At 35.9% G+C, this 23,340-nt stretch overlaps 6 protein-coding genes across 7 annotated transcripts; all 6 read right to left on the bottom strand.

Moving 5' to 3' along the window:
• LOC107865847 (cucumber peeling cupredoxin) lies at positions 1 to 1,114 on the bottom strand. The gene is made up of 2 exons (XM_016712041.2): positions 669 to 1,114; positions 1 to 562 (listed from the first exon to the last, which is right to left on the bottom strand). Exons 1-2 carry the CDS (start codon positions 850 to 852, stop codon positions 159 to 161), a joined length of 588 nt encoding a protein of 195 aa, XP_016567527.1. The 5' UTR covers positions 853 to 1,114; the 3' UTR covers positions 1 to 158.
• Positions 1,115 to 3,204: 2,090 nt separating this feature from the next.
• LOC107861958 (cucumber peeling cupredoxin-like) lies at positions 3,205 to 5,087 on the bottom strand. The gene is made up of 2 exons (XM_047409890.1): positions 3,967 to 5,087; positions 3,205 to 3,860 (listed from the first exon to the last, which is right to left on the bottom strand). The coding sequence occupies exons 1-2, from the start codon at positions 4,146 to 4,148 to the stop codon at positions 3,419 to 3,421; spliced, it is 624 nt and encodes a 207-aa protein (XP_047265846.1). The 5' UTR covers positions 4,149 to 5,087; the 3' UTR covers positions 3,205 to 3,418.
• A 152-nt stretch (positions 5,088 to 5,239) lies between these two features.
• On the bottom strand, positions 5,240 to 8,388 carry LOC107861957 (methyl-CpG-binding domain-containing protein 11). The gene is made up of 2 exons (XM_016707376.2): positions 7,968 to 8,388; positions 5,240 to 7,043 (listed from the first exon to the last, which is right to left on the bottom strand). The coding sequence occupies exons 1-2, from the start codon at positions 8,025 to 8,027 to the stop codon at positions 5,736 to 5,738; spliced, it is 1,368 nt and encodes a 455-aa protein (XP_016562862.1). The 5' UTR covers positions 8,028 to 8,388; the 3' UTR covers positions 5,240 to 5,735.
• Positions 8,389 to 9,454: 1,066 nt separating this feature from the next.
• On the bottom strand, positions 9,455 to 13,114 carry LOC107861956. The gene is made up of 3 exons (XM_016707375.2): positions 12,176 to 13,114; positions 11,140 to 11,312; positions 9,455 to 9,862 (listed from the first exon to the last, which is right to left on the bottom strand). Exons 1-3 carry the CDS (start codon positions 12,728 to 12,730, stop codon positions 9,688 to 9,690), a joined length of 903 nt encoding a protein of 300 aa, XP_016562861.1. The 5' UTR covers positions 12,731 to 13,114; the 3' UTR covers positions 9,455 to 9,687.
• Positions 13,115 to 16,481: 3,367 nt separating this feature from the next.
• On the bottom strand, positions 16,482 to 19,517 carry LOC107861955. Of its 2 annotated transcripts, none has more exons than XM_016707373.2 (2): positions 19,084 to 19,517; positions 16,482 to 17,051 (listed from the first exon to the last, which is right to left on the bottom strand). In XM_016707373.2, exons 1-2 carry the CDS (start codon positions 19,358 to 19,360, stop codon positions 16,906 to 16,908), a joined length of 423 nt encoding a protein of 140 aa, XP_016562859.2. In that variant the 5' UTR covers positions 19,361 to 19,517; the 3' UTR covers positions 16,482 to 16,905. The 2 variants fall into 2 exon arrangements, with proteins under 2 accessions (XP_016562859.2, XP_016562860.2); XM_016707374.2 differs by having other exon boundaries at positions 16,482 to 17,854; positions 19,084 to 19,492.
• Positions 19,518 to 21,245: 1,728 nt separating this feature from the next.
• On the bottom strand, positions 21,246 to 22,205 carry LOC107865846 (EPIDERMAL PATTERNING FACTOR-like protein 8). Its single transcript, XM_016712040.2, has 2 exons — positions 21,925 to 22,205; positions 21,246 to 21,587 (listed from the first exon to the last, which is right to left on the bottom strand). The coding sequence occupies exons 1-2, from the start codon at positions 22,007 to 22,009 to the stop codon at positions 21,364 to 21,366; spliced, it is 309 nt and encodes a 102-aa protein (XP_016567526.1). The 5' UTR covers positions 22,010 to 22,205; the 3' UTR covers positions 21,246 to 21,363.
• Positions 22,206 to 23,340: the final 1,135 nt, after the last annotated feature.

The raw sequence follows: 23,340 nt of genomic DNA, 5'->3' as shown, positions 1-23,340 counted from the left end.
TATGATGGCTAAAACAGCCTTTATTAAGCAAAATATCACAAGTACAATAGCAATTCAAACAAAACTGAATCCAATGTAAGCTGCTAAACAAGAAAAAATAAATATAGTTACATCGTAATATAAACTAGGAGGCTCAAAACATCCTCAGATGATCCAATTTAAAGAAAAGCAGCCAAGGCAATTGCTGATAGACTGAGCATAAAACTGGCTAATACGGTTGTTGAAGATGATGGAGGAGGAGGAGCAGTACCACCAGGAACAGAACCCGATGGTCCAGCATCAGTACCACCAGGAACAGAACCCGAAGGTCCAGCAGCAGATGATGTAGGTGGGTTGGCTCCAGGAGTACTTGTGCTGCTGGAAACTCTAATAGCTAATTTCTGACCATTTAGGCAATGCCTGCCAAAAGTGCATATATAGTAGTGATCTCCAGTGGAGTTGAGTGTTATATTTGCTGGTCCTGCCAGTATTGGACTGCCTACGGCATTCTGGGAATTGCAACCATCGAACGAAGATTTTTGTACTTGTAGAACGTCATGTTGGTTGGTCGTAAAATTGAACACTGTTAAAAAGAAGCAGCATATACATGATAATTAGGCACTGATTAACTTAAGTTGGAAGGATATTTCATAGAGGGAAATGCAAATTGAGAAGTTAATGAAGTGTACCTAGAGTGTCTCCAACTCTGAATGTTTTTCTATCAGCCCAATTTGTGTAAGCTGCTGCGCCATTGCTCGGTATGACCCAACCCGTGTTGTCCCCAACCACATGTACTGTTTGGGCTGATGCGTCTTGTGCCAAACTTGCGATGGCTAAAGCACCAAAGACAATCATGCACAGCATTTTCTCCATGTCTTCCCCGTAGATATCACAACTGAGGAAGTTGTTGATTGCTAGTTTGCTAGGGAAGGATGAGATGTCTAGAGTAAGCAATATGGCTCTATATATATAGGGGAAGGGACTTTGAATTGGTCTAAACTCTCAACTTGCGTGATGCAAAGTCTTGAATTTCAACCATAGCAAGCGTGGTGTGAATTCAAAGTATGAATTTAATGTGGGTTGGACCATTAGGACATAACCCGAAGGAGAAAAGTAGAAGGCGGGCTAATTCAACTCCCTAAATAATCAAAATATTAAGTATTTATAAATTAATGAAAGTCAATAGACACTTGACTTGAACCTTTCCTTTTACGATACGGATACTAGTAACTAATTTTCGTATACTACATTTACGAAGTCGATTTCCACCATATCAAGACTTCCCACAATTAAGGGCAACTTCTTCTTTTTTTTTTTTTTTTTTTTTTTTTTTTTAGTTTTGATTGGATTACCAGATGATATGATAATGATAAAGATACGATTGCATCCAAAGTACATAAATAAAATGATAAAATTAAACGATTTCGGATTGTATACAGAGGCGAATTTGGATTCAGTCCCTTAGTTCTAATTTATGACACCGTAATAAAACGATACACTTAGCTAGGTAATGTATAGCTAAACTTTAGATTGTAGCATTTACAATAAGTTCGTTGAGATACATATGGATACGGAAGTTAATTTTTTTCGTCAGGCTGTGGATGCTTATGATCAAGAGAACACTTAGAGGCTAAATAGTGAAATTGAGTGGAGAGTTGGATATGAACACCAATAATAAGGAACGACGAGAAGGTTCTCAATAAGACGCATGTTGAATATGTAAGTGAGTCAATATGCAGGGATGCCTCCGATCCTAAAACAAAAGTTCCAAATTAAATGGTTTGAGGAAGAAGATTGCAATAATAAGTATTTATGCAACTTTGTTAAAGATAGAAGAAAGAAGTTACATAGAGGCAGTTTGGTTCAAGGCAGTGGCAGAATTTTTAAGGCTGCTAATTAAGCATTTTAAAAACTTTCAGCTTAAAACAACCCTCTCTGGACAATATGGTAGTGTGTGGGTAGTGAATGAGAAAGGCGATGTCTAATGCAGCAGCAACAACGAGGCCTAGGCAAAAGCAACTATGTGTGATGCTAATTGGTGTTGTCCTTAATGGCTTCACAAACATTTAGATGGAATTAGATTCGCCTGTCATTGTTGACATGATAAAGAATATATTCACCAACAATTTGACACTCAACTAAATCATATAGAGCATTAACGGAGTCTAAATCAAGTAACCCTTCAAGTTTTATGCTGTTTCAGGGAAGCTAATAAACAATCATCAGTCTAAGATCAAAGTTCCTACTATCAGTCCTTTCACAGTTTGCCGAAATTAAAGAGGATAACTAAAAGAGCCTTTCAACTTGACAAATGCCAAAAATAAGATTGAGATATGATAAAGCTAATTTCTTTTTTTTTTACTACTTTATTATTAATACTTATATGAATAGATTAGATTTAGAAGGAATCAAGTCCTTGGCATTTCTTCTCCTTTGGAAATATTGTACTTTGTACATTGCTCGTTGGGACAATGTCCACCTCCTTATATGAAAAAATCTCTAGATGTGTGTTCTTCTTGTTTTTTTTTGTTTGTGGTATTGCTTATTCCTGTCCGTTCTATAACTATTTTGATAATCAAACAAACATGATGGGGTCTTCGAGAAACCACCACCATCTTGATTGGTGAAAGCTCGGTCGATTGCTTTGAAAAGAAGAAGCGAATGCTAGTTCACGAAACGGGGGAATAATTTAGAATCATTTTATATCGTGCTGGGTAGAAAAGTATTGCAATGTTGAGGACAGTGAAGCAGAACATTTTTTGGTTTACATATGATCACTTTGTATTTTAAAAGATTCTTTTTTTTTGTTCTCAAAGAAATGTATACACTAATATGATGCATATTAAACCTGCAGGAAGTACCCCTGGTGAATGTTACATTAATACTTTTTCGACCTTCGAGGATACTGTTTAAACACCAACTGTGGAACTAATAAGCTTTTAAACATTTACTCCTTCCAGTAGGTGTGTTTAATTTACACTAAATCTAGCAATGTAACTTAAGTAGTTAAAATTTTTAGTGATGCTACAAACAATCATTTTATGTTAGTTAAGTGATAAATGTGAGTACGGGTGGCATTGTCTGGTTTAATGTAATACTAGTACAATTGACTCTACCCCGTTACCATGAGTTTACTGTCTATGTGAAACATCTAAGCTAATTCGATACTTGAAAACATGAGAGAATTAAATCAAAAACAAAAAATAAAAATTAATCTGCATAGATGATTGCAAAACATTCCCCATAAGTTTACTAAAACTCGCAAAATACATTTACACAAGTCACAACCAGTGACCAGAACAGGAAAGAAATATCCAATACAAGTCGGTAAACCGTAAAAAGAAAAAAGGATCCGTCTCAAGGTTATTTTTATCGTAGTATAAAGTATAAACTCAAGTATAATAAATTAGAAGCTCAGCAACATCCTTAGTTGATCCAATTAAATAAAGATGGTCAAGGCAATCGAGGATAGGCTGAGAAGAAAGCTAGCCAATATCGTCTTGGAGGATGAAGCAGGAGGAGGAGCACTACCACCAGGAGTGGAACTTGAAGGTTCAGCAGCAAAAGGTGTAGGTGGACAAGCTTCTGCTTGTCTGGAAGAGGATGGTGAAGGCACAACAGGAGTTGTTGGATTGCTCTGGTTAGGCGGGTTGGCTCCTGGAGTACCAGTGCTGCTAGACACTGTAATAGCTAATTTCTGGCCATTTAGGCAGTGCCTGCCAAAAGTGCAAATATAGTAGTGATCTCCAGCAGAGTCAAGTGTTATATTTGCTGGTCCTGTCAGTATCGGACTGCCTATGGCATTCTGGGAATTGCAACCATCGAACGAAGATTTTTGTACTTGCAGCACGTCATGTTGGTTGGTCATAAAATTGAACACTGTTACAAAGGGGAAGCATAGACATGATAAGGCACTCAAAATTAGCTTAAGTTGAAGGGTAACTCGAAGAACAAAATGCAAATTGAGAAATTAATTAGTGTACCTAGAGTGTGTCGCCAACCCTGAATGTTTGTCCAGTAGCCCAATTTGTGTAAGCTGCAGCTCCATTGTTCGGTATGACCCAACCCATGCTGTCCCCTACCACATGCACCGTTTGGGCTGTTGCGTCTTGCATCATACTTGCAACGGCTAAAACACCAAAGACGATCACGCAAAACATTTTGTCCATGTCTTTCCTTTTGGGTAACTTTTGATAGGAGATTTTTGTAAAGGATCCTCAGTATCACAACTGTGGAAGTTGCTGGTTGCTAGTTTGGTATGGAAAGGATGAGATGCCTAAAGCGAGCAATATGAGACTACATATATAAGGGAAAGGATTTTGAATTGGTCTAAGCTCTTAAATTGCATGTTGCTAAGTCTTGAGTTTCTAATATAGCAAAAGTAGTGGGAATTCAAAGTACGAATTTAATGTTTTGTGGGACAATTGGGTTTCATGCATTAACAAGAAATGAGCTAGAAATAAGAACCCAAAAGAGATGTTAGAAAATGGGGATAATTCAACTCCCAAAATAATCAAATGCAGCAATTAGTAATTGAAGACTTGACTTGGACACCTCTTTTTACGGTACGTGGATTTCATAGTTTTACCATACAATTTACGAAGTTGATCTGCAATTGGTAAGTAAAGTTCCTCGACTATCTGAGGAACTATTGCTTATTACTTCCTCACCCTTACAAAAAAAACGTAAAATAGAGAGATCTTTTATAGCTTCAATCCTATCAGTATTTTTGTCTAAACAGCTTACTACTCTTTGTTACTATACAAATAACCGTGAACCCGCGATACAAAATAGCAATCGACTAAACAAGTTACAAGCCATTAAGTCCTTCCAAACAACTCTCATTGACTCGATCATTCAAATATATATATCTTCTACTATTTTGAGACCCCTTTCCTTGATCATAGCCAGACCACTTGCTGAAATGCTGGAATTTCGATCTCCAAGTTTACACTTTGTACTCTTAATTAGTTGCAATTTCTCTCTCTACTCTCTTAACGAGCCACGATTTAGACGGTTTCCATCTTGGGCAACACCACATTTTAACAAGAGAAGAACGGCCCAAGTTGGTACGAAGATACTCCGTTATTACTTAAAAAGACACCTGTTCCGTTATATACCGAGTTTCAGCAGTACCAAGTACAAGTAATTGTGCAAGTAAATAGAAGAATAGGCAACTATACCATCAACGAACATTATGCCAACGTCCAATAAACAAGAAAAAAGAAGTCCATACAACCTCAATCAACTAACATACGAGTTCCACAAATACACAAGACACCTGTTCCATTATATACTGAGTTTCAGCAGTACCAAGTACAAGTAATCGTATGTAAATAGAAAAAGAATAGGCAACTATACCATCAACGTACATTATGCCAACGTCCACCAAACAAGAAAAAATAAGTCGATACAACCTCGATCAACTAAAGTCCATACAACCTCGATCAACTAACATACGAGTTCCACAAATACACACTGTTGGTCGGGGACTACAAGATTATCACAAAGTACAGATCACAGGTGCAACGCCACAGAATGATCAGGAAAGTTTGATCTCTCAAAAAGCTAATTCCTAAACTACTAAACATAATATTACAATCCCCCAAGTGAATCCCAGTGAAAACGGATGAAATATGCACTGGGCGAAGACCTAATTTATTTCATAGATGCTACTACAATCAGCAACTGATGGTAGCAGCGGATTGATGTTGTGGAGTATGAAGACCTAATTTATTTTATAGAAGCTACAACAATCAGCAACTGATGGTAGCAGCGGATTGATGTTGTGGAGTATGTGCCCGCTCTGGTTGGTTAATCTTGCCACTATCCATCATTAGACCAGCCCTGTTCTTATTTTTATCCTCTTCCAGCGATCTATGCTCTTCATGGTAATCACTAGTTTCTCCGGTAAATGCAGGGTCCTGAATGTTGTACGTCTCTCCTACTGCAACATTTATTTCTGGGGCAACCTTATCTGCAATGTCACGATTCATATCATCTGCACTGATGTCTTTACCAGTCTGAGAGACTAGATTCTCCCCAACTTCTGCTCCTGCTTCAGCAACATTTGTTTCTTCAATTACAGCATCTGGAAACATTCCCATGAAATAGTCCTGTCCCATCGAATCATTCCAGATGTTGGCATCAATTGCGATCGTCACCCCTCTACCATTTTCAGCCATTTCACCTCCATCCTCAACCTGAGACTGAGTTTCATTGCTGGCCTCAATTTTCCTCTCTGAAACCTCTCTATCAGACATTTCCTCTCCTTTTTTGTGGTCTGCAGCTTCCTTATTAGCCCCCATCTCGTGCTCCGTGTTCTCCATTTCAACCTCTGCAGCAGTCTCGCGCGCGACATTTTCCGTCAGTTTGCCCCCATCCTCAGATTGAGGGTCATTGCTGGCCTCAATTTTTCTCTCTGAAACCTCTCTATCAGACATTTCCTTTTCTTTTTTATGGTCTGCAGTTCCCTTAATAGCCCCCATCTCGTCCTCCTTGTTCTCCATTTCAACTTCTACAGCAGTCTCCTGTGTGACGTTTTCCGCTAGTTTGCCCCCATCCTCAGATTGAGGGTCATTGCAGGCCTTATATTTCTGCCTCTTCGGAGCCTCTCCATCAAACATCTCTAATTCTTTTATGTACTCTGTTTCTACTTCCTTGGCTGTCTGTTCGTCCTTCCCCTTGTCAACCACTTCATCTTCTACATCATTCTCCTCCTCCTCCAAACCTTCCTTATTTTCTATGGCAGGTTCCATGTCTTTCTTGCCCATGTTTTCCTTCTCTACACTTGCGACATCCTCATCTTTTTTTGTAGCTGTACGGCGTCGTTTCATTGTCGGCTCAAGCACAGCCACAGGTGGCATTGCCTTAACCTTCTCACTGATCCGTGCTGATCTCCTTGGAGCCTCACCAGTAGTCCAATCAAATTCTGATATACCAGGACTTCCATCGTGTGTTTTCAGGTACTTCTCCAACTGCCTGCGATTCCTGATTTCCTCACCTGTTGGAGCAACAAATACAATCTCATTCTTCTTCGCTCTCACACTCTTTTTCGGCATGGCCTGCAAATCAACAGGTAAAGAGGAAAAAATGAAAGCGTGCCCAACTACGCAATACAACGGTTATTCCCTTGTCAGGCTATCTATTTTTTCCAAAGAACCTCTCTGCTACCTCAAAGGATACAGAACTCAACCACCCAGGGAGGTACAAGTAGGAAGCGATACAGAACTCCTCACTCATCACTAACAAAATACTCAAAACACGGATACAGATATCTAGCACCTGAACAGACCAATTAAACACAGCACCAAAATAGCTTAGTTATTATTCATGTTATAATTATTGTATTGTCGTTAATTTCACTATATTGTCACCCACACTTCAGGGTAAGGTTCTCGTGACTAGGAAGACAGGAATTTCTGCAAAGAGCTCAGACGATTTTCTTGCCTTTACAACATTACAAATCAGCTGCTGATACATAACCAAAAAAATTTGACCAGCAAGATTTTTTCTTTACGGTTCTCCAGTAAACTATTCAAGACTTCGACAATCTCAACAATCAGATGATAAGGAAAAAAAAAACTTTAAAACTCTGTTGCCTTAATCTTGCTTGTTAAACAGATCACCAACTCCCATCTTTCCCAAATCCAACCAAGAGAAAACTCACTTATATCTGGTACACCATATTAAATGAAGTAAAAAAAACATAAAAGCTAAAAACTAGCAGAAATTACTCGACGGGAAGCTACAGTCACGGAAAAAAGGGGTAAAAAGTGGGACAAGCATCTGAAATACAGCGAAATAAACAGAAATAGACAAACTGAAAGCCATAAGAAACAAATTGAGGCGATATACAGAACAGTACAGCATATTCAAGACAAGCAAAAGATTAGAATCAAAGATGAAATCGCAGTAAAGAAACCAACATAGACTGCTAAAGCAAAAGGAACAACACTAGAATCATTTCGTCAAAGAAAGAAAAATACCAGCTTCTTCCAAGACGGAGGTGCAGGAAGCTCAACTGGCAAAACTTGATTCTTCTCCATTACTCTCTACTTCCAAAGATCAAACTCAAAAACTATACTTGCACTGTTTCAGCCAAATTCAGCTCTGTTTTTGCATCAGAAAAGATAAAAAGACTAACACAAGCTAGCTGGGATACTTAAAGCCGCCCAAAATGTACGCAACCGACTCAAACACGCAACGAATTAATCACACGTGCCCCCATAACAAGCTACCCAGGACATCTTTATCTCTGCAATCTGCAATCTTGATATTACATGTGTCAAATTTGACGGATAAGATTCGTCCATTAAAAGCTTTTCAGTGAATAATATTTTAATTTATGAGCTGGAGACGTGGCGTCTGCTGGGTGAATTTCCTAATGAAACGACGCGCACTATATGTCAATCAATAGATCACGCTTTACATGGGAGTGTTAAATTCACAGCGAAATAGTAACCGTTAGATTTGTCGGTGAAAGAGACGCACCGCCTTGCTGTTGTGGTCCTGTTAAACATGAGCACAGATCTCGTGCCACGCCTTGCTGTTTGTTTGGATAACGTTCCTCAAAATGCTAATTAACTCAATTTAAACATGCATTTTCGGGTCCGGAATCGCAACTCATCTTTCTTACGCAAATCTCCATTTTTGTAGTCAAAGTACACAAAACATGAAAAATACAAAAAATTGCTATACATATTCTACCACTCCCTCCGTAGTCTCTCCCAATAGGCTTGTTGATAGAGCCTCGGATCTAAAACAACAAATAACTCACTCTTTCCTTTGCCAAAAAGATTACATTTCCATTACTAGAGTGCATAATACTTTGGTGGAGATTTCCCTTTTCAACTGTTTTGGGGTTAGTTTAATTCTCTTAATTATTTACCTTGTAAGAAAAACGGAATAAGGAAATAGTTCTGGTAATTAATGATTTTCTCATTATTCAACTGAATTGAACACTTCCGAGAATATGGTGGTAGCCCAGGTCTATATTGGGCTAGTTTTAGCACGGGTTACCATGAAATAGAAGCCCAATAGAATGGCCCAAACGTAAAAGAGCAGTCTAATTGATGGGCCTATAATAATTTATCCTATTAAGAAACTAAACAAATGCATTTGTAAAGTTCGTCAATGATTGGAATCAGAGATGATATACATCCTTCCAATATACGAGATTTCTTTAGTTGCTCATAGTGCTTCTACGTCTGATAAGAGTTTTACCAATTTGGAGGAAAGAAAACAGCAGTGTAGTTCGTCTAAGGTTAACCAAACATATTATTAGTTCATTGAACTTCCAATGGGACGCATTCAAACGATGGAGTGGAGATAGGAGTTACTCATTGCCCGTGTGCAGCTAAGCTCACTGTTATCAACAACAAAAAATTCTAAAGAGGAGTTTAATCCCCTGAAATGTGCTATACAAGTGAACACCCTGACACTTTAGTTTTGGGGAAATTAGAAGCACTCATCATACTAAAAAACAACTTTTATTGAGAAGCAACTCAGTGTACAAATGATATTACCGGTTATCAGACATCACAAAATTACAAAGTTTTATTAGTACTTGTAAAAGAGACAGAAAGAAAACTCTTCATAGTCGAGAGCAACTCTATTTCTTAGCTATTTATATACTAGGAACGCTTATTAGTTATCTAAACTATGTGCGCAGAGGTCTGATTAACATTGGAAAAGGCTATTATTAAATTAAGAAGTAGCAGTCATGGGAGGTCGATGAGACGATGCGCTAAAGAAGTTTGGGGCTGGTGCTGAATTCTCATTCTGCATACCAAATTGCTTACTCAGTTTTTCTTCCTCGGCCTCGTTCAAATCTTCTTCTTTAGCATTCCACAGGAATCGAGCATATGAGGCTAGTACGTAGCTGCAATAATGACATAACACCAATTCGCCTCGTTAAAATACAAACAAAGCACGCACCACAATCTTAACAGGAAGTATATGACCATCTCAATAAAAAGCTTAACCTAACACGTGTGAGTCTGATTCCTTTTTCATGGCCTAACATGAATAAAATTTTTAAATAATGAGGGGAAGTAGCATTTCTGCCTTCTCCGATATCATATTAAAGAAATAAATCTTGAGCCTAATTAGCATAAGTAGGCAAGAGCTCATGACCATGAAAAAAGAATCAGAATCACATGGGAGGTACATGTTGAAAGATATAACTAAATAAATGGAAAAAACTTCAAAATACCCTGAATTATCTGAAATAGCTCAAAAATGCTCCTCGTTAGATTTTTGACTCAAAAATACCCTTTCGTTAAATATTTGGCTAAAAAATACCCCTCCCTTTAACGGAATTCGAAAAAGAATCAAAAATACGTCTGAACTATCTGAAATGAGTCAAAAATACCCCTCTGTTAAATATTTGGTTCAAAAATACTCCCTTTAACGAAATTAAATTATTTCGATTGAATTAAACCCTAACTTTAACTTTTTAATCCTAATACTTTAATTTTTTTACATAAAAGCATTTTTTTAATTTTAAAATAAGATAATGAAAAAAAGCATTTGAATTATAATATAAATTGATTGAATTTGATTTGAAAAATAAACATACATTTATTCTAAAAAGGTATTTTCACTTTACATCTTTTTAATCTTTAAGAAAATTAACGAAATATAAATTTTCACTTAAAAAATTACTGAAATATAAATTAAATGATGAACTTTATATAAATTAACGAAATAATTGAAATAATTTAATTTTGTTAAGAGGGAGGTATTTTTGAGTCAAATATTTAACAGAGGGATATTTTTGACCCATTTCAGATAGTTCAGGGGTATTTTTGATCCTTTTCCGAATTCCGTTAAAGGAAGGGGTATTTTTTAGCCAAATATTTAACGAAAGGGTATTTTTGAGCCAAAAATCTAATGATGGGCATTTTTAAGCTATTTCAAATAGTTCAGAGGTATTTTTAAGCCTTTTCCGCTAAATAAATAAGAGTGTATCTTCCAAAATGCTTAAGCTTATATTAAATAAATGGTCACAATTATGTGATGGTGCGGGCAAATGGACGACCAAGATATTTCCAAGAGAGTGGACAAATAGCACAAAAAAAGTGGCCCGTGGATTCAATTGGAGGTTCCACTTAAAGATTTCAAATCTAAAACAGGAGATGCAGAGCATACGCATACCAGTCATCGGGGTCAGATTTCACGGCTCGATCAAAGTAAGTGTTGGCATGAGCTGCGTCTTTCTGGGTTTGCCATATCAGATCAGCGTAGAATGACAACGCATTACCATCATTAGGACTTGCTAAAATTGCTCTTCCGCCGTACTCCGCTGCTTTCTTTAAATCACCCTTAAACTGTTTATACCAATAGTTCGTGTTCCACGAATCAATAGAACCATAGTGGTAATAGTAAATAAAGGAATTAACAACACAAAAACAAATAAGGCAGAGGCGAATGAATGTTAGTTCTATAGGTTATTTTAGACAGATAAATTGATGTGAAATTTCGCAATTTTTAACTCTTAATTCCAACATCCTGCATATGGCAGGGGGCACGAGCGACTAGGTTGCCCGGATGGAACGTGACGCTTACTTTACTTGGTCACCTTAGTTAAAAAATAAAGTTTGTGTTTTGCTACCAGTCATATGTTTTGACACGATAGTAAGGCTAGGCTTGATCCTAACAAATTGCAAACATGAAAAATCATAATTTTGAAACCTTAATTTCAAATGTGTTGGGTAACGCCAACATCTTGCATATGGCGAGCCCCATGAGGGAGTTGGGGCTTCCTGGATCAGAGTCATAATCGAACAGAACGATTGCTTTGTGTGCTTAGATAGGAAATAAAGTTGATGTCTTGTTATTAACCATAGTTTTTGGCATATGATGGTAAGGCTTAATCCCAACATGAAAACGTGAAAGATCAAAATTTGAACCCATAATCTCAAATTTGATGGGTAACGTCAACATCCTGCATATGGCAATCCCACGAGGGGCTGGGGTTGCATGTACCAGAGTCATGATCGAACATGACGCCGTCGTTATCCGTCATGGCTTTTGGCATGATGGTAAGTCTTGATCCTATCAAAATGGCAATATTGTGAACCCATAATTTCAAAGATATAGTGAGCGCTGAGATCTTTAAATATACAACCATCAACCTTTATTGAATTAATTAACATTGGCAATGAAATACTATCATTTAGAATTGATTTACCTCTTTCAAATATCTGGCATAATTGGCAAGAAGCAGACCATTCCTCGGGTAAGCCTCAATCATTTTCTGGTAATAAACATCAGTACTCTTATACCCATGCCAACTATTCGAATCCTGAGAACCCGACCCATCTCCATCACGGGTCCCTCCACTACCGCCGCCACCACAAACTCGACCTCCTCCTCCTCCTCCACCACCAACACCACCCGCCACCAGAGTCTTCAACCCCCTCTCTTTATCCTCCTCCGACTTCCCCAACCCGGAATTCGATAACAATATCCTCACTCCTGTGGACCCCAGCTTCGCCGGCACCATCGTTTTCACCTCTCTCTTCGACCCGTTTATGTTCTTCTTCTGAACAGCCGGATCTCGAGACCGATTCGGTGCATGCTTCGTCGGAGATTCATCGGGACCAAACGACGTCGACATTAACACCGATCGGGTTCGGATCAATTGTTGGGTTGTAATGGGTAATAAGTCGGATTCGGGTGATGACCCGCATGATTTCGGTTTCCATGAATTCAACAAAGGGCTTGATGAGCTTCTCAACAGCATTTTTATTAATTTTGGGTTTGATGGATTTGCAGATTTGATTAATGTTTTTAAGAAGAAGAAAATGCAGAGTAACCAACTTCCGCGGCCCTCCTTTAGAGGAAAGAGTGTGAAGTGGTTGGCTATATGATTGGAAAGGTTTTATAGAAACAAAAATAGAAATTGGTGATTGGAATAAATGTAGAATTGTTGATTGGCACAAATACTCCGCATGCAACAACGACAAAAAGTCAGAGATATATACATAATACATGAGGTGTATGCCTCAGAGTAATATTTGCATGTTGAAATATGATGTATTTTGGTTGTGACGACCACCTCCTACAAGTGAGTTTCCTATGCCCCGGTGTGTTACGTTAAAATGCTCGGATATTATTAATCTTTCATATTTTGTCCCTCTAGAAAAAGATATCCTCCTTTAATAATTCTTAAACATAATACAAACGTAATAAATTGTAGAATTAATTAAAAAATTTAAATTTATATATATTACATATAAGATAGATATTGTAATTTTTGCTAAAATATATGTTGTAACTCTTGACTATAAGGGACATTTTAAAATAGTGAACTTATACAATTGACCAAAACTTCTGTCTTATATATAAAACTTCTAGATAAATAGTAGAATTTATTTATAAGAACAGAATTTAAGACCACACAATTTGAAGAACGAAATTTCAACGTCTAATATTCAAGGGACAAAAAATAAAAATCGGTCACTTTGAAAAACACTTGGGATAATTTCCCGAAATTAACCATGCTGTTGTAGGGCCAGTTCTCTCGGCTACAAATATGATTGGGCCTTTGCACTCTAGGTGGTCCTACGATCATTGATGTAAAAATTACGTAGCAGATTGGTTAGTTTGCTAATCATTCACTCCGTTTCAATTCACATGAAGATATTTGATCAGATACAAATTTAAGAAGATCATGAATATTTATTGACAACAAATCATCTCATTAATAGTAAAATAAAGAATTTCAGTTAAATTATCATTAAATATAAAATTGTGTCATTATTTTAACCAACTTAAAAAAGAATATCAGGTAAATTAAGACATAATGGGTACTAGTTCAAAATTCCATAAATGATTTTGTGGATTCAAACCTTTTATCAATTCAAACTCCAAAAACAGTTCATGCTATGTATAAAAATTTGTTTAGACTTGTACAAGTGAATTGTCAAATTTTGACATGGTTTCATGCTAAGTATAAAAATTTGTTTAGACTTGTAAACTACGTGAGCAATTCATGAAGTTCAAGCCTTCTAAAGGCAAACTACGTGAACGACTCATGGAGTTCAAACTTTCACAATTTAAGTACGAAAATGAAATTGCAAACTCCACGAACAATTCATGGAATTCAAAGTGATAAATGTTCAAGTTCCAATAAAATTTTCCTTAAGTTTTTCCACATTTTAACTTGAGATATTTTTTCTATCATTGTCAAAAAAATGACTATTTGCCAATGTCAGCCACATGTGTTCACTGTTTGAGAATTTGCGGCCCAGAAGAATGGACGATGATACAATAGCATATGCGTTTGTTCCATCTTTATGTTACATACTCGGGACAAATTAGTTACAGTAACCTTTTTAGACACCTAGGAAAAATATTAGGATAGAGGGCTTAAGGGTATGGATGAGTCGTAGCCAGTAATTAGATGGACTTTGGTGTTCTTTGTTTGACAATGTACAATCAATCTTTTGTGGATGAAGATACCTATGTTATTTTATCATGTTCCTTGCTTTTGATACTTTTGTATACTATCTTTAATTTTGAACCGGGGATCTATCAGAAACAGTCTCTCCACCGAACTGCGTACACTCTACCCTCCCCAGACCCCCACTTTGTGGGAATATATTAGGTTTGTTGTAGTTGTAACCTTTTTAGACACCTTTTCTTGTATAAGAAATTGTAACTTGTAGATTGCAATTTAGGTTTCTAAAATTCTCTGTATCACCCACCCAGCAACTAATGAGAAAGGTTCATAAAGTTAATAACATCAAATCAGAAGTATGAAGACGAGATGATATTTTGGGACAAAGTGGCTCCACCTTCCCCACAAATGATTCAATACTAGCAATGTAGTTAGCGCACAAGTCACGTAATTGCAAATTGACACAGATTATTTTTGCAAGTTGACAACGACTAGAACAAGAAATTCCTCTTCATTTCCTTCTTTAAGTTTCCACTGACCGGTGTCGAAACATTAAAATCCGTGGAATTTTACACAGGTTGAACACTCCAAAGATTCACGAGCCTCTCAATTATTCTACACCAGATTCCATCTGAATATAACTGGAATTTTTGGGGGGTTTGATGGCACATTTGATGCACGAATAACACAATACTAAAGTACAGTTAAGGAGGTCGCTGTTGACGATGGTTCAACCTAACCATTTAACAAACACTTGACAATCAAAAGCATTAAGAACCACATTAGGACTAGACTAATAGTTGGTTCGTTCGATGTTTGCTAGCCAGACATCAATAATGCAACAGGGAATGCCAAATTAAGGTACCAGAAGGGGACCAGCTGCCCTGTCTTTAACTGCAAGAATATACCTATCTTCCCTTTTCTGGCACTAGAGGATGATGGTCCTGCTTTTAGTGTACAGATGGAAGTTCTGCTGTCTTCCATCACTACGAGTTTCCAGTTCCATTCATACCCCTATACCAAGAGTTCAAACAAATATCCCCAAATAAAAAGTAGGCAGCTTATGCCCTTTCAAGCGCAAATTTGCAGTATTGGGAACACAAATCTAACTTTCTCTCTTACTTCCTAGATGGCCTTCCTAATAAACCATCATTGTCGTATTCAAAAAGAACAGTACTCTATTTCCGCCTTAGGTCTTATGCCAACAGCCTGAGGACTCTAAGCACATGTAAACTTAAAAACACGTATCTTGCTTGGTCATCAAGAATTTCTTATAGTTCCATTCACTCACAGTAGGAGAAGCAACAGAAAAGAGAAGAATAATTGTCTGACGCGTAAAGTTTTTTTATTTCATTTATAACTACAGGCAAAGAGATATTAAACAGACACAATGAGAAGTAATAAAGCAACTCCAGTACAGCTTACATCCCAAGCTGTTTTTCTTGTTTATCACATTCAAACAGCAACATCTAGAACTTGGTATTTATAGTCTTACAAGCAAGTCTTATTTGAATAAGAGTACTAAACCACATTACTCAAAAACCAGGAAGATGAGCAAGTATTTTACGTTGAATCACGAGCAAAAATAGCTCTGTGAGAAAAGAAAGTACACACCACATTCACAAAGGGCGCAAATAATTGCTTCACCTCATTTGATCTCAATAGCTCAAAATTCTTCTTTCACAAATAAAACAATATGTTCTGCCCTAAGATACGCAGTACAAATCAACTTTTCCCTTCACAAGGATGAAAGCCACTACCACACGATTTTCCTATCTCATACCATGCAGATATGCTGAAGGAATTAACCTTGGCTTACTAGATCAGTATCAAGATTTAAAAAGGTAAGGAAAGATAATGAAGCTTGTGATCTTCAGAAAATGAAGATACATTGGTATTTGTGGAACTGATATTTTCAAAACTTCCTTAAGGGAACTACTTTAAAACAGTATGTGAAGTCCAATAGCTCTGATATTAGATAGCAAAAACAAATAATTATTAAGGTTTTGTTTTCAATTCAAACCAACACACACCACGAAATAGAGAGAAGAAAACTTTGCTTTGCTTTACAAAAAAACACTCTATTTCATAAGTTCTTAAACAAGACAGGAAAAGGTATTCCTCAATTCAAGATGGAAGAAAACATGGAGTAGCTCGTAAGTTCTTGAACAAGACAGGGAAACGTATTATTTTACCTAAGATGAAAGAATATAAGGAGCACTGCCACAGACTCTAATCCCATATAATTGTACAGAAGATTTTACTCTCAAGGCTCTAAAGGAGTAAAATCACAGCATGAATGAACTGATGCTAGCTTGGCTAACAAGGAGCTCTAAACTACCTTTTAGTGAAGTAGAGAGAATTATCTCCATTCTTTCAGCAACTCTAAACAGCTTTAGACACTAAATTTCTCCTCTTTTTCTTTTTTTCCCTTATGCTCCCATGCTATACACTATAGCGTAAGACAACATCAGGAGTTAATTGTACATGACACCATAAAGAATTTTCTTACAATTTTATCTTCTAAATCGAGAACCCTTGTTCGGTCTGCCATCATTCTTTCCATCCCACACAGAATACCAGAAGAAAAGTGACATCCAGAATAACACAGCAAAAAATATCCGCATGGTGTCTTGTGCTTTCGAGAAAGATGCCATGATACCTGGTTAAGAAATTTAAACATTTGTCAAGGATCCTTAAAAATATGAGCACTGTCACTGCATATGCTCAAGAAAAAGGAGACTTCAATTAGTTTGAGAAGAAAAGTAAACAACGTCAAAGTTCTTGACATACTCAATCATCATAACTTTCCAAATTATCACAAGTCTTGACCATCAGCATCTCGTACAATCAATTTACAAATAATGTACGAGGAGATCCCTTCATTCAGAGCACAAACCAGCTCTACCATGGGACCCAAAAACAATAGCAAAGCAGAAAAGCTATGCTAAGCCATTAAACTTAAAAAGAATAACATTTCAGGCGAAGCACGAAATTTTACTATTTTTTGCCTGCCAATACTAATACTGATGAGTCCTTGTCATTGGAACATATCATTACAACGGATAAAACAGCTGCCTGATATATTTACCTGCATTTTACACACCCCAAAATAACATACAAAAAAGAAAGGAAGAACGATAAAAGGATGTAACAATATTTGTTTCAGGTTATTGAGCAAGTGACACAAATTATTCATTGGACAATTACTCAACTTGATACAATGTGAATGAAACATTATAACTATACGGTACGGGTTGTTTGGCCTCGCAATGCCTTATCTCTGTTAATGATGCGAACTGATCATTTCAGAAATGGTTAAAGGGAATCTGAAAATAAAAGTGCATTGGCCACAATTTATTAATGACGATAGTACTCAGCTCATTCCAACCAATAACCTCCAAGTTATGGCATATTTATTGTGTTCGTCATCCATATTCTTCAGTTTACTCTGATGGTTGTATCCTGCAGACCAACATTTGGCTATCCCATTTAGCATATCATTTGCTACACTGTATGCCGTAGAGCTATGTTAAATGGACAGGGGCAGGTATAATTTATGGGTGGGATGATTTATCACCTGACACTCAGGATAAGGGGCGTGGAAAGGAGTTCAGGTGTGCTGAATACAGAAATCAAATGTACAATAATTAATTGAAAAGATATTGAACCAAAATAAGTATATCCAAATTCTACAAGCACCTAATATTTTATTCCATAAGCATATCTCATACAAAGAAAAAATATTCTAATAGTTATGCAATTATGTATGTATATATAGAGTATGTAAGTTTGGTTTTATGTATACAAGTGAAACCAAACAACACAAGCACCCTATGCTTCTTAGTTCCTGGATAGTCAACACACTCTATATTAATAGATAAAATCCGGTATATATCACACAGCCACATCCATTTTGTGTCAATGTAACAGGGGTATTGAAGGATTCATATAACTATACTACCCTAAGCCAAGATGCATCAGACTTTCCAACACCTTCTATCCTTGTAAATATGAAACCCAAACACACTTTTTCAACTTGTTCCACAGACACAATCTGAGACTCGAACACACTTTTTCAACTTGTCTGATGAAATCAGTTGAAACTAAAGGCAATATTCTATATATGACAAACTTTTCAAAAGCTAGTTATTACAAAATTTTACAAGGAATTGGTGATAAATCAATCTAATTGTTAACAGATATAATACACATCTAAGCAGATATGGCTCTTATCCCCAATTTATTCGCGACCTCCCGGTGTCAAATAGGCGATTCCTACTACCCAAAGAAAAACGACGGTGTGCTTTCTACCCAAATACATATTGAAACTAAAACCTGGTCTAAGAATATAGTTCACGATATGAATCTCGTTTCTAACATAGTACAATTGTTACTAAAAGATGCTAGCTACTACATCCTACGTTTACTTTCACGTATCATGTTTCGCTTTACACGAGTTTAATTTGACTAATCTTTGAAGCTAAATTGAATTATATTAATTCAATATTTTAAATTTTAAAATTTAATATTCACAAAACAATACAAAAAATACTATAAGTTGCAATTCTTCTCATATTAATAAGATGTCAAAATTCATGCAGTTTGACTCTCTAAGCGAAACATGATAAAGTAAAAGTGAACTGAGGGAACAAAAATTGCAATAGAAATACACAAAAATGAGCTACGACTACCTGGAGACGATGATGAGTTTTCGTCGTTATCAGGTGGTTCGGTCTGTGGAGGCGAAGGTGGTCCAGCACTAGTAGCTCGGCAGCGGCCGGAAGACGTATTAGGATAAGAAGAGGAGTGGGTTATTGAGCTTTGTAAATTTATCATAAAGGAAGAGAATCGAAGGTTAGAAGAAGTGGAGGGCGAACAGAGGCGCGGTGGCGTTACGGAATTGGCGGCGGAAGTGGAAAAATTTGGCGGTGAATAGTGAATGTTCTTGAGAGCGAGCCACGATTTCATTTTTGCTGATTTTGTTACCTGAATTTTGGTAAAGGGGGGTTCATTTGCCTACAAAAGTAGCACCACTAGGACTAATTTGCTACACATCTCCTTAATTTTGACACGTTTACCTTTTTCATTTATCTCTTTCTTGTTTTTTCGGTGACTCAACATATATATATATATATATATTTTGATTAATTTAAATTTATATTGAATTAAAAAAAGAATTCTTGCTTCTCATTCAATTTTTGTGTCTACAATAAAGTCTTGCTAATTTAAATTCATGGAATAGAACTCATTCGAAAGTAGTTTTTTTTATTAAAAAAAAAAAAAATTCATACCTAAAACTTTAAAATCAAAATCTTTCATTAAGAAAGAAATGATCTCATCTATTAAACCATATTCTTTATGGTCTTTTTCTTGTTTCTCGTTTTCTCTTTTTCTTTCTTTTGGGACTAATTTTTTACTCTATTGTATAACTATTTTGATTTTGGAATAATTTCAAGTATAATATCTCGAAACCTCTTGAATTTTAACATTATTCATCAGGTGCATATTTGAATCGCTCTTTTTATTCTAATTAATCACGTAAACTTGATAATTTTACAGTTTTGAATCCTTTGAATATTGACATGGCAACAAATATAGATACACTCACTTTAAAGTGTAGAAGCGAAACAAATAAAAAAAAAAAAATCAGCTTCTAAATTAAATATTTTCAAACTTTAATCATCATATAATTGTAAACATTGGTTTATTTGTTGCAATTATATTATATTTCTTCTTAGTAATATTTTTAATAAGTAAAATATACGTATAGTAATTGTGCTTAATTTACATTCGGTTCTTTCTCATGGAAAAAATTCCCCCTTCAAAGCAAGATAATGGAGTTAATAGATACTACACCAGCAACAGACACATGACGGATCATCGGATAATAACAAGTATCTGTTTAGCAAAAAGGAAGAAGAGCCAGCATAACTTCTACATTTAAAAAGATGACACAAAAATGATGGACCCCGTGGCATCCATCCAAAAAATCACGTCACTTCAGGATAAAGAAGCACAAGTCTTCATGTCACAAAAAATAATATCACGTTTTGATACGAACAATAAATTTGTATTAAAGATCCTCCTTTGTTTGTTCATGTACGATATACAAATTAGGAATTACTAATTTGGTTAGACACAAATCGGAGATGTGTAGATTGAATGAGCATAATGCCTCCAGTGCTCCATTCCATTTTGTTGTAATGCTATTAACCATATTATCTTGAACCCCCTCCCCCCCACCCCCCCACACACACAAAAATAAAAAATAAAAAAGGATTCGCTTGGCTATAAAAATCAGTCTTTTTGAAATAATTTTTCAACTTATATATGTGAAGTTTAACATTTGGCCGTGAAAAATTCAAATTTAACTTGAAGTTGTATTTGAATTTGGAACATAACTTATTAATTACTTATTCAACTTTGAAATTGTATTTAACTACAATCAAGTATGAACAGTAATCCAAATATTCTTTGCAAAAACGAAAACCAAATACAACTTCATTTTCATCTCTAACTCCATGAATTCTAAAAGAAAAAAGTAAAAAATATTTGAAATCTATGTTCAAACGTCTACTAAGTTCTATCTGAGGACTTAAATTTAGTTAGTTAACTTGATTTTAAAATTTGAAAACCTGTGTGATGACACTGATGAGCCAAAATCCTGGTGATTTGGAGGGGCAAGATATCGAATTGTTTTGGTGTCTAACTAGTATTTCTTGTTGGACAGAAAAATTTAGGTTGGCTGCATATTACAAATTAATTGTCCCTCCATCTTAGTACGCTAAATTGTCATAAACTCTGTGTCTCAATTAGGACTCAAGTAATTAATTAAGCATGTATCCTTATATATTTATCATCCAGATTCAGTACAAAATCAGTGTTTAATTAATTTACTAAAACACTAGCTGCAGTACCCATGATGATGTATATAATTAAATATGTCTAGCTTATAGGGCTTAGTTACTGAATCAAGGTTGAAAGAGCTGATCTCTGCATCTGCATTTCCAAGAGAGGAGATAATAAGTATCATCAGCTTGTCTTCTAGATGGATCAGTATAACTATTAGGGCGGCCGCCCTTGTTCTTCTGGCCCGCTGAAATGACTAGAGTTGCCTTGCATGGATGGCAACTCATGCACTTGTTTACACAAGCTGGTGGCTTTGACCCTATCGCCATCCGCCTAGCCATACTCGCTGTACAAACACAACTCCAATTATATTAGTACCTCGTTAGGATTTTAAATAAAGGAATTCAAAACGTTTCGTAACAAAAACGACTAAGTCTAATATACGAATCCATGTCAGGGGATTGGACTCAATATTTTATATGTGTATGTACAAAACAATTGTTTTATCTTTTTGCGCAGGACAAAGGTGATTCAGTTTAACTTCCTCCGATCCGCCATTGTTATCGATCGAACAATACAGACTGTAAATTTTGTTCATCTCGTTTACATATGAAATTTTCCTATTTATACAAGTAGAAACAAGTCTTACCATGCATAGAGAAGAAGAAAATCGAAGAGTTCACCTGATTGGCAAGCTGGAAGAAATGGTAGAGACAAAAAAAGAGCGAATGTAAGTCCAAGTAAGGAGTTCCAGATTGATAGGGCCATAGGTATATAACTTGTGAACCTCTCAATTATAGCAGCTAGCAAAATAATGAAAGTTTGTTTCTACTTTAGATGAGTATTGCAATATACATATGGGATGATGAAAGGTTGGTATTTATGGTGAGACAAGATGGAGAACTGTTTCCTGAAGAAGGGACAATACTATGATCTGCTGCCCAAATCACTTGACATTTCACATTGAAATTATAGTACACTGATGACTACTCCTAATTTTCCGCATCTTCCTCGGAAATGTTGCACCTGCTATGACCTATTTGAGCATCTCCATCTTTACTTATTCAGTTTAAAAAATTAAAGAATAATTTATCATTTTGAATTTATTTTTACCCTGTTATTAAATATTACTACATTCATTTCTTATAATACTTAGAAGACTTGTAATTAATAAGTGGAACTGTAACATAGTAAAAGTTAATATCTCTTTATTTATTGTTTCTTAAGAATGTGTCAAGCCAAATATGAATCAACAAAAATGGCAGGATAGAGTAACGTCAAACTGCCCCCGTGTCTATTTCACAGCTTCAGAGACAAATATTTCTTTGTACTAATTTATGTCATGATAAATACTTATTTTTGGGTTTGTTCTAAAAGAAAGTTCAAAAACTTACCATAGGATTTATAACCATTCATTTCTCTATGTCTTATATCTTATTTTAGATTACAAATTTTAAAAGTTCACTTCCGTTGCATTTCATGCACATTCGAAATGAATTACATAAATTGGGTGGAGAAAGTAGGATAAAAATAGTACTAATTTAATAAATCTATGAAAAATGATGCTAATTGAACTTTTGTTGCAAATAGTAGGATGCGTTCTATCAAACCTCGTAAGTTTAATCCTTGTCTATTCAATTTCAAAGGGTAAATTTTAACAACTTCCTAGGATTTTTGAAATGCCCTCTTTACTATACTAACACATCACACTTCGAGGTTCACCTACACAAAATTGAACAACTTTTTATGATATGGATCAACCAACACTGACCGTAGACTGTCTAGTCCTTGGAGGAGTTAATTCATCTTTGAACTCATGCACCTATACTTTGTGACCAAAATATAGTAAAAATAAGTTCATTGTTGACTTCCATTTCACCTCCGAATTAGTACTGTCTCCCGAAATGAAGTATAGATGTGAAAAGCTGGAAAGGTTTCATGACCTTTATTTTAGTATGCCAGAAAAGATAAATAACATATTTCATGGATTGAGATATTTTATGTGAATATTTTGTCTCATCTTCGATATAAGATTGTAATTTAGTCATTTTAGTATAAATGGTGAGATAAAATAATTTAGAAATTAGCTAATAGCTCAA

This window comes from Capsicum annuum, chromosome 3 (genome assembly GCF_002878395.1).
Source record: "Capsicum annuum cultivar UCD-10X-F1 chromosome 3, UCD10Xv1.1, whole genome shotgun sequence".
Classification (NCBI taxonomy): Eukaryota; Viridiplantae; Streptophyta; class Magnoliopsida; order Solanales; family Solanaceae; genus Capsicum; species Capsicum annuum.
The sequence above is the reverse complement of the archived record's forward strand: the minus strand, read 5'-3'. Positions and strand labels throughout refer to the sequence as shown.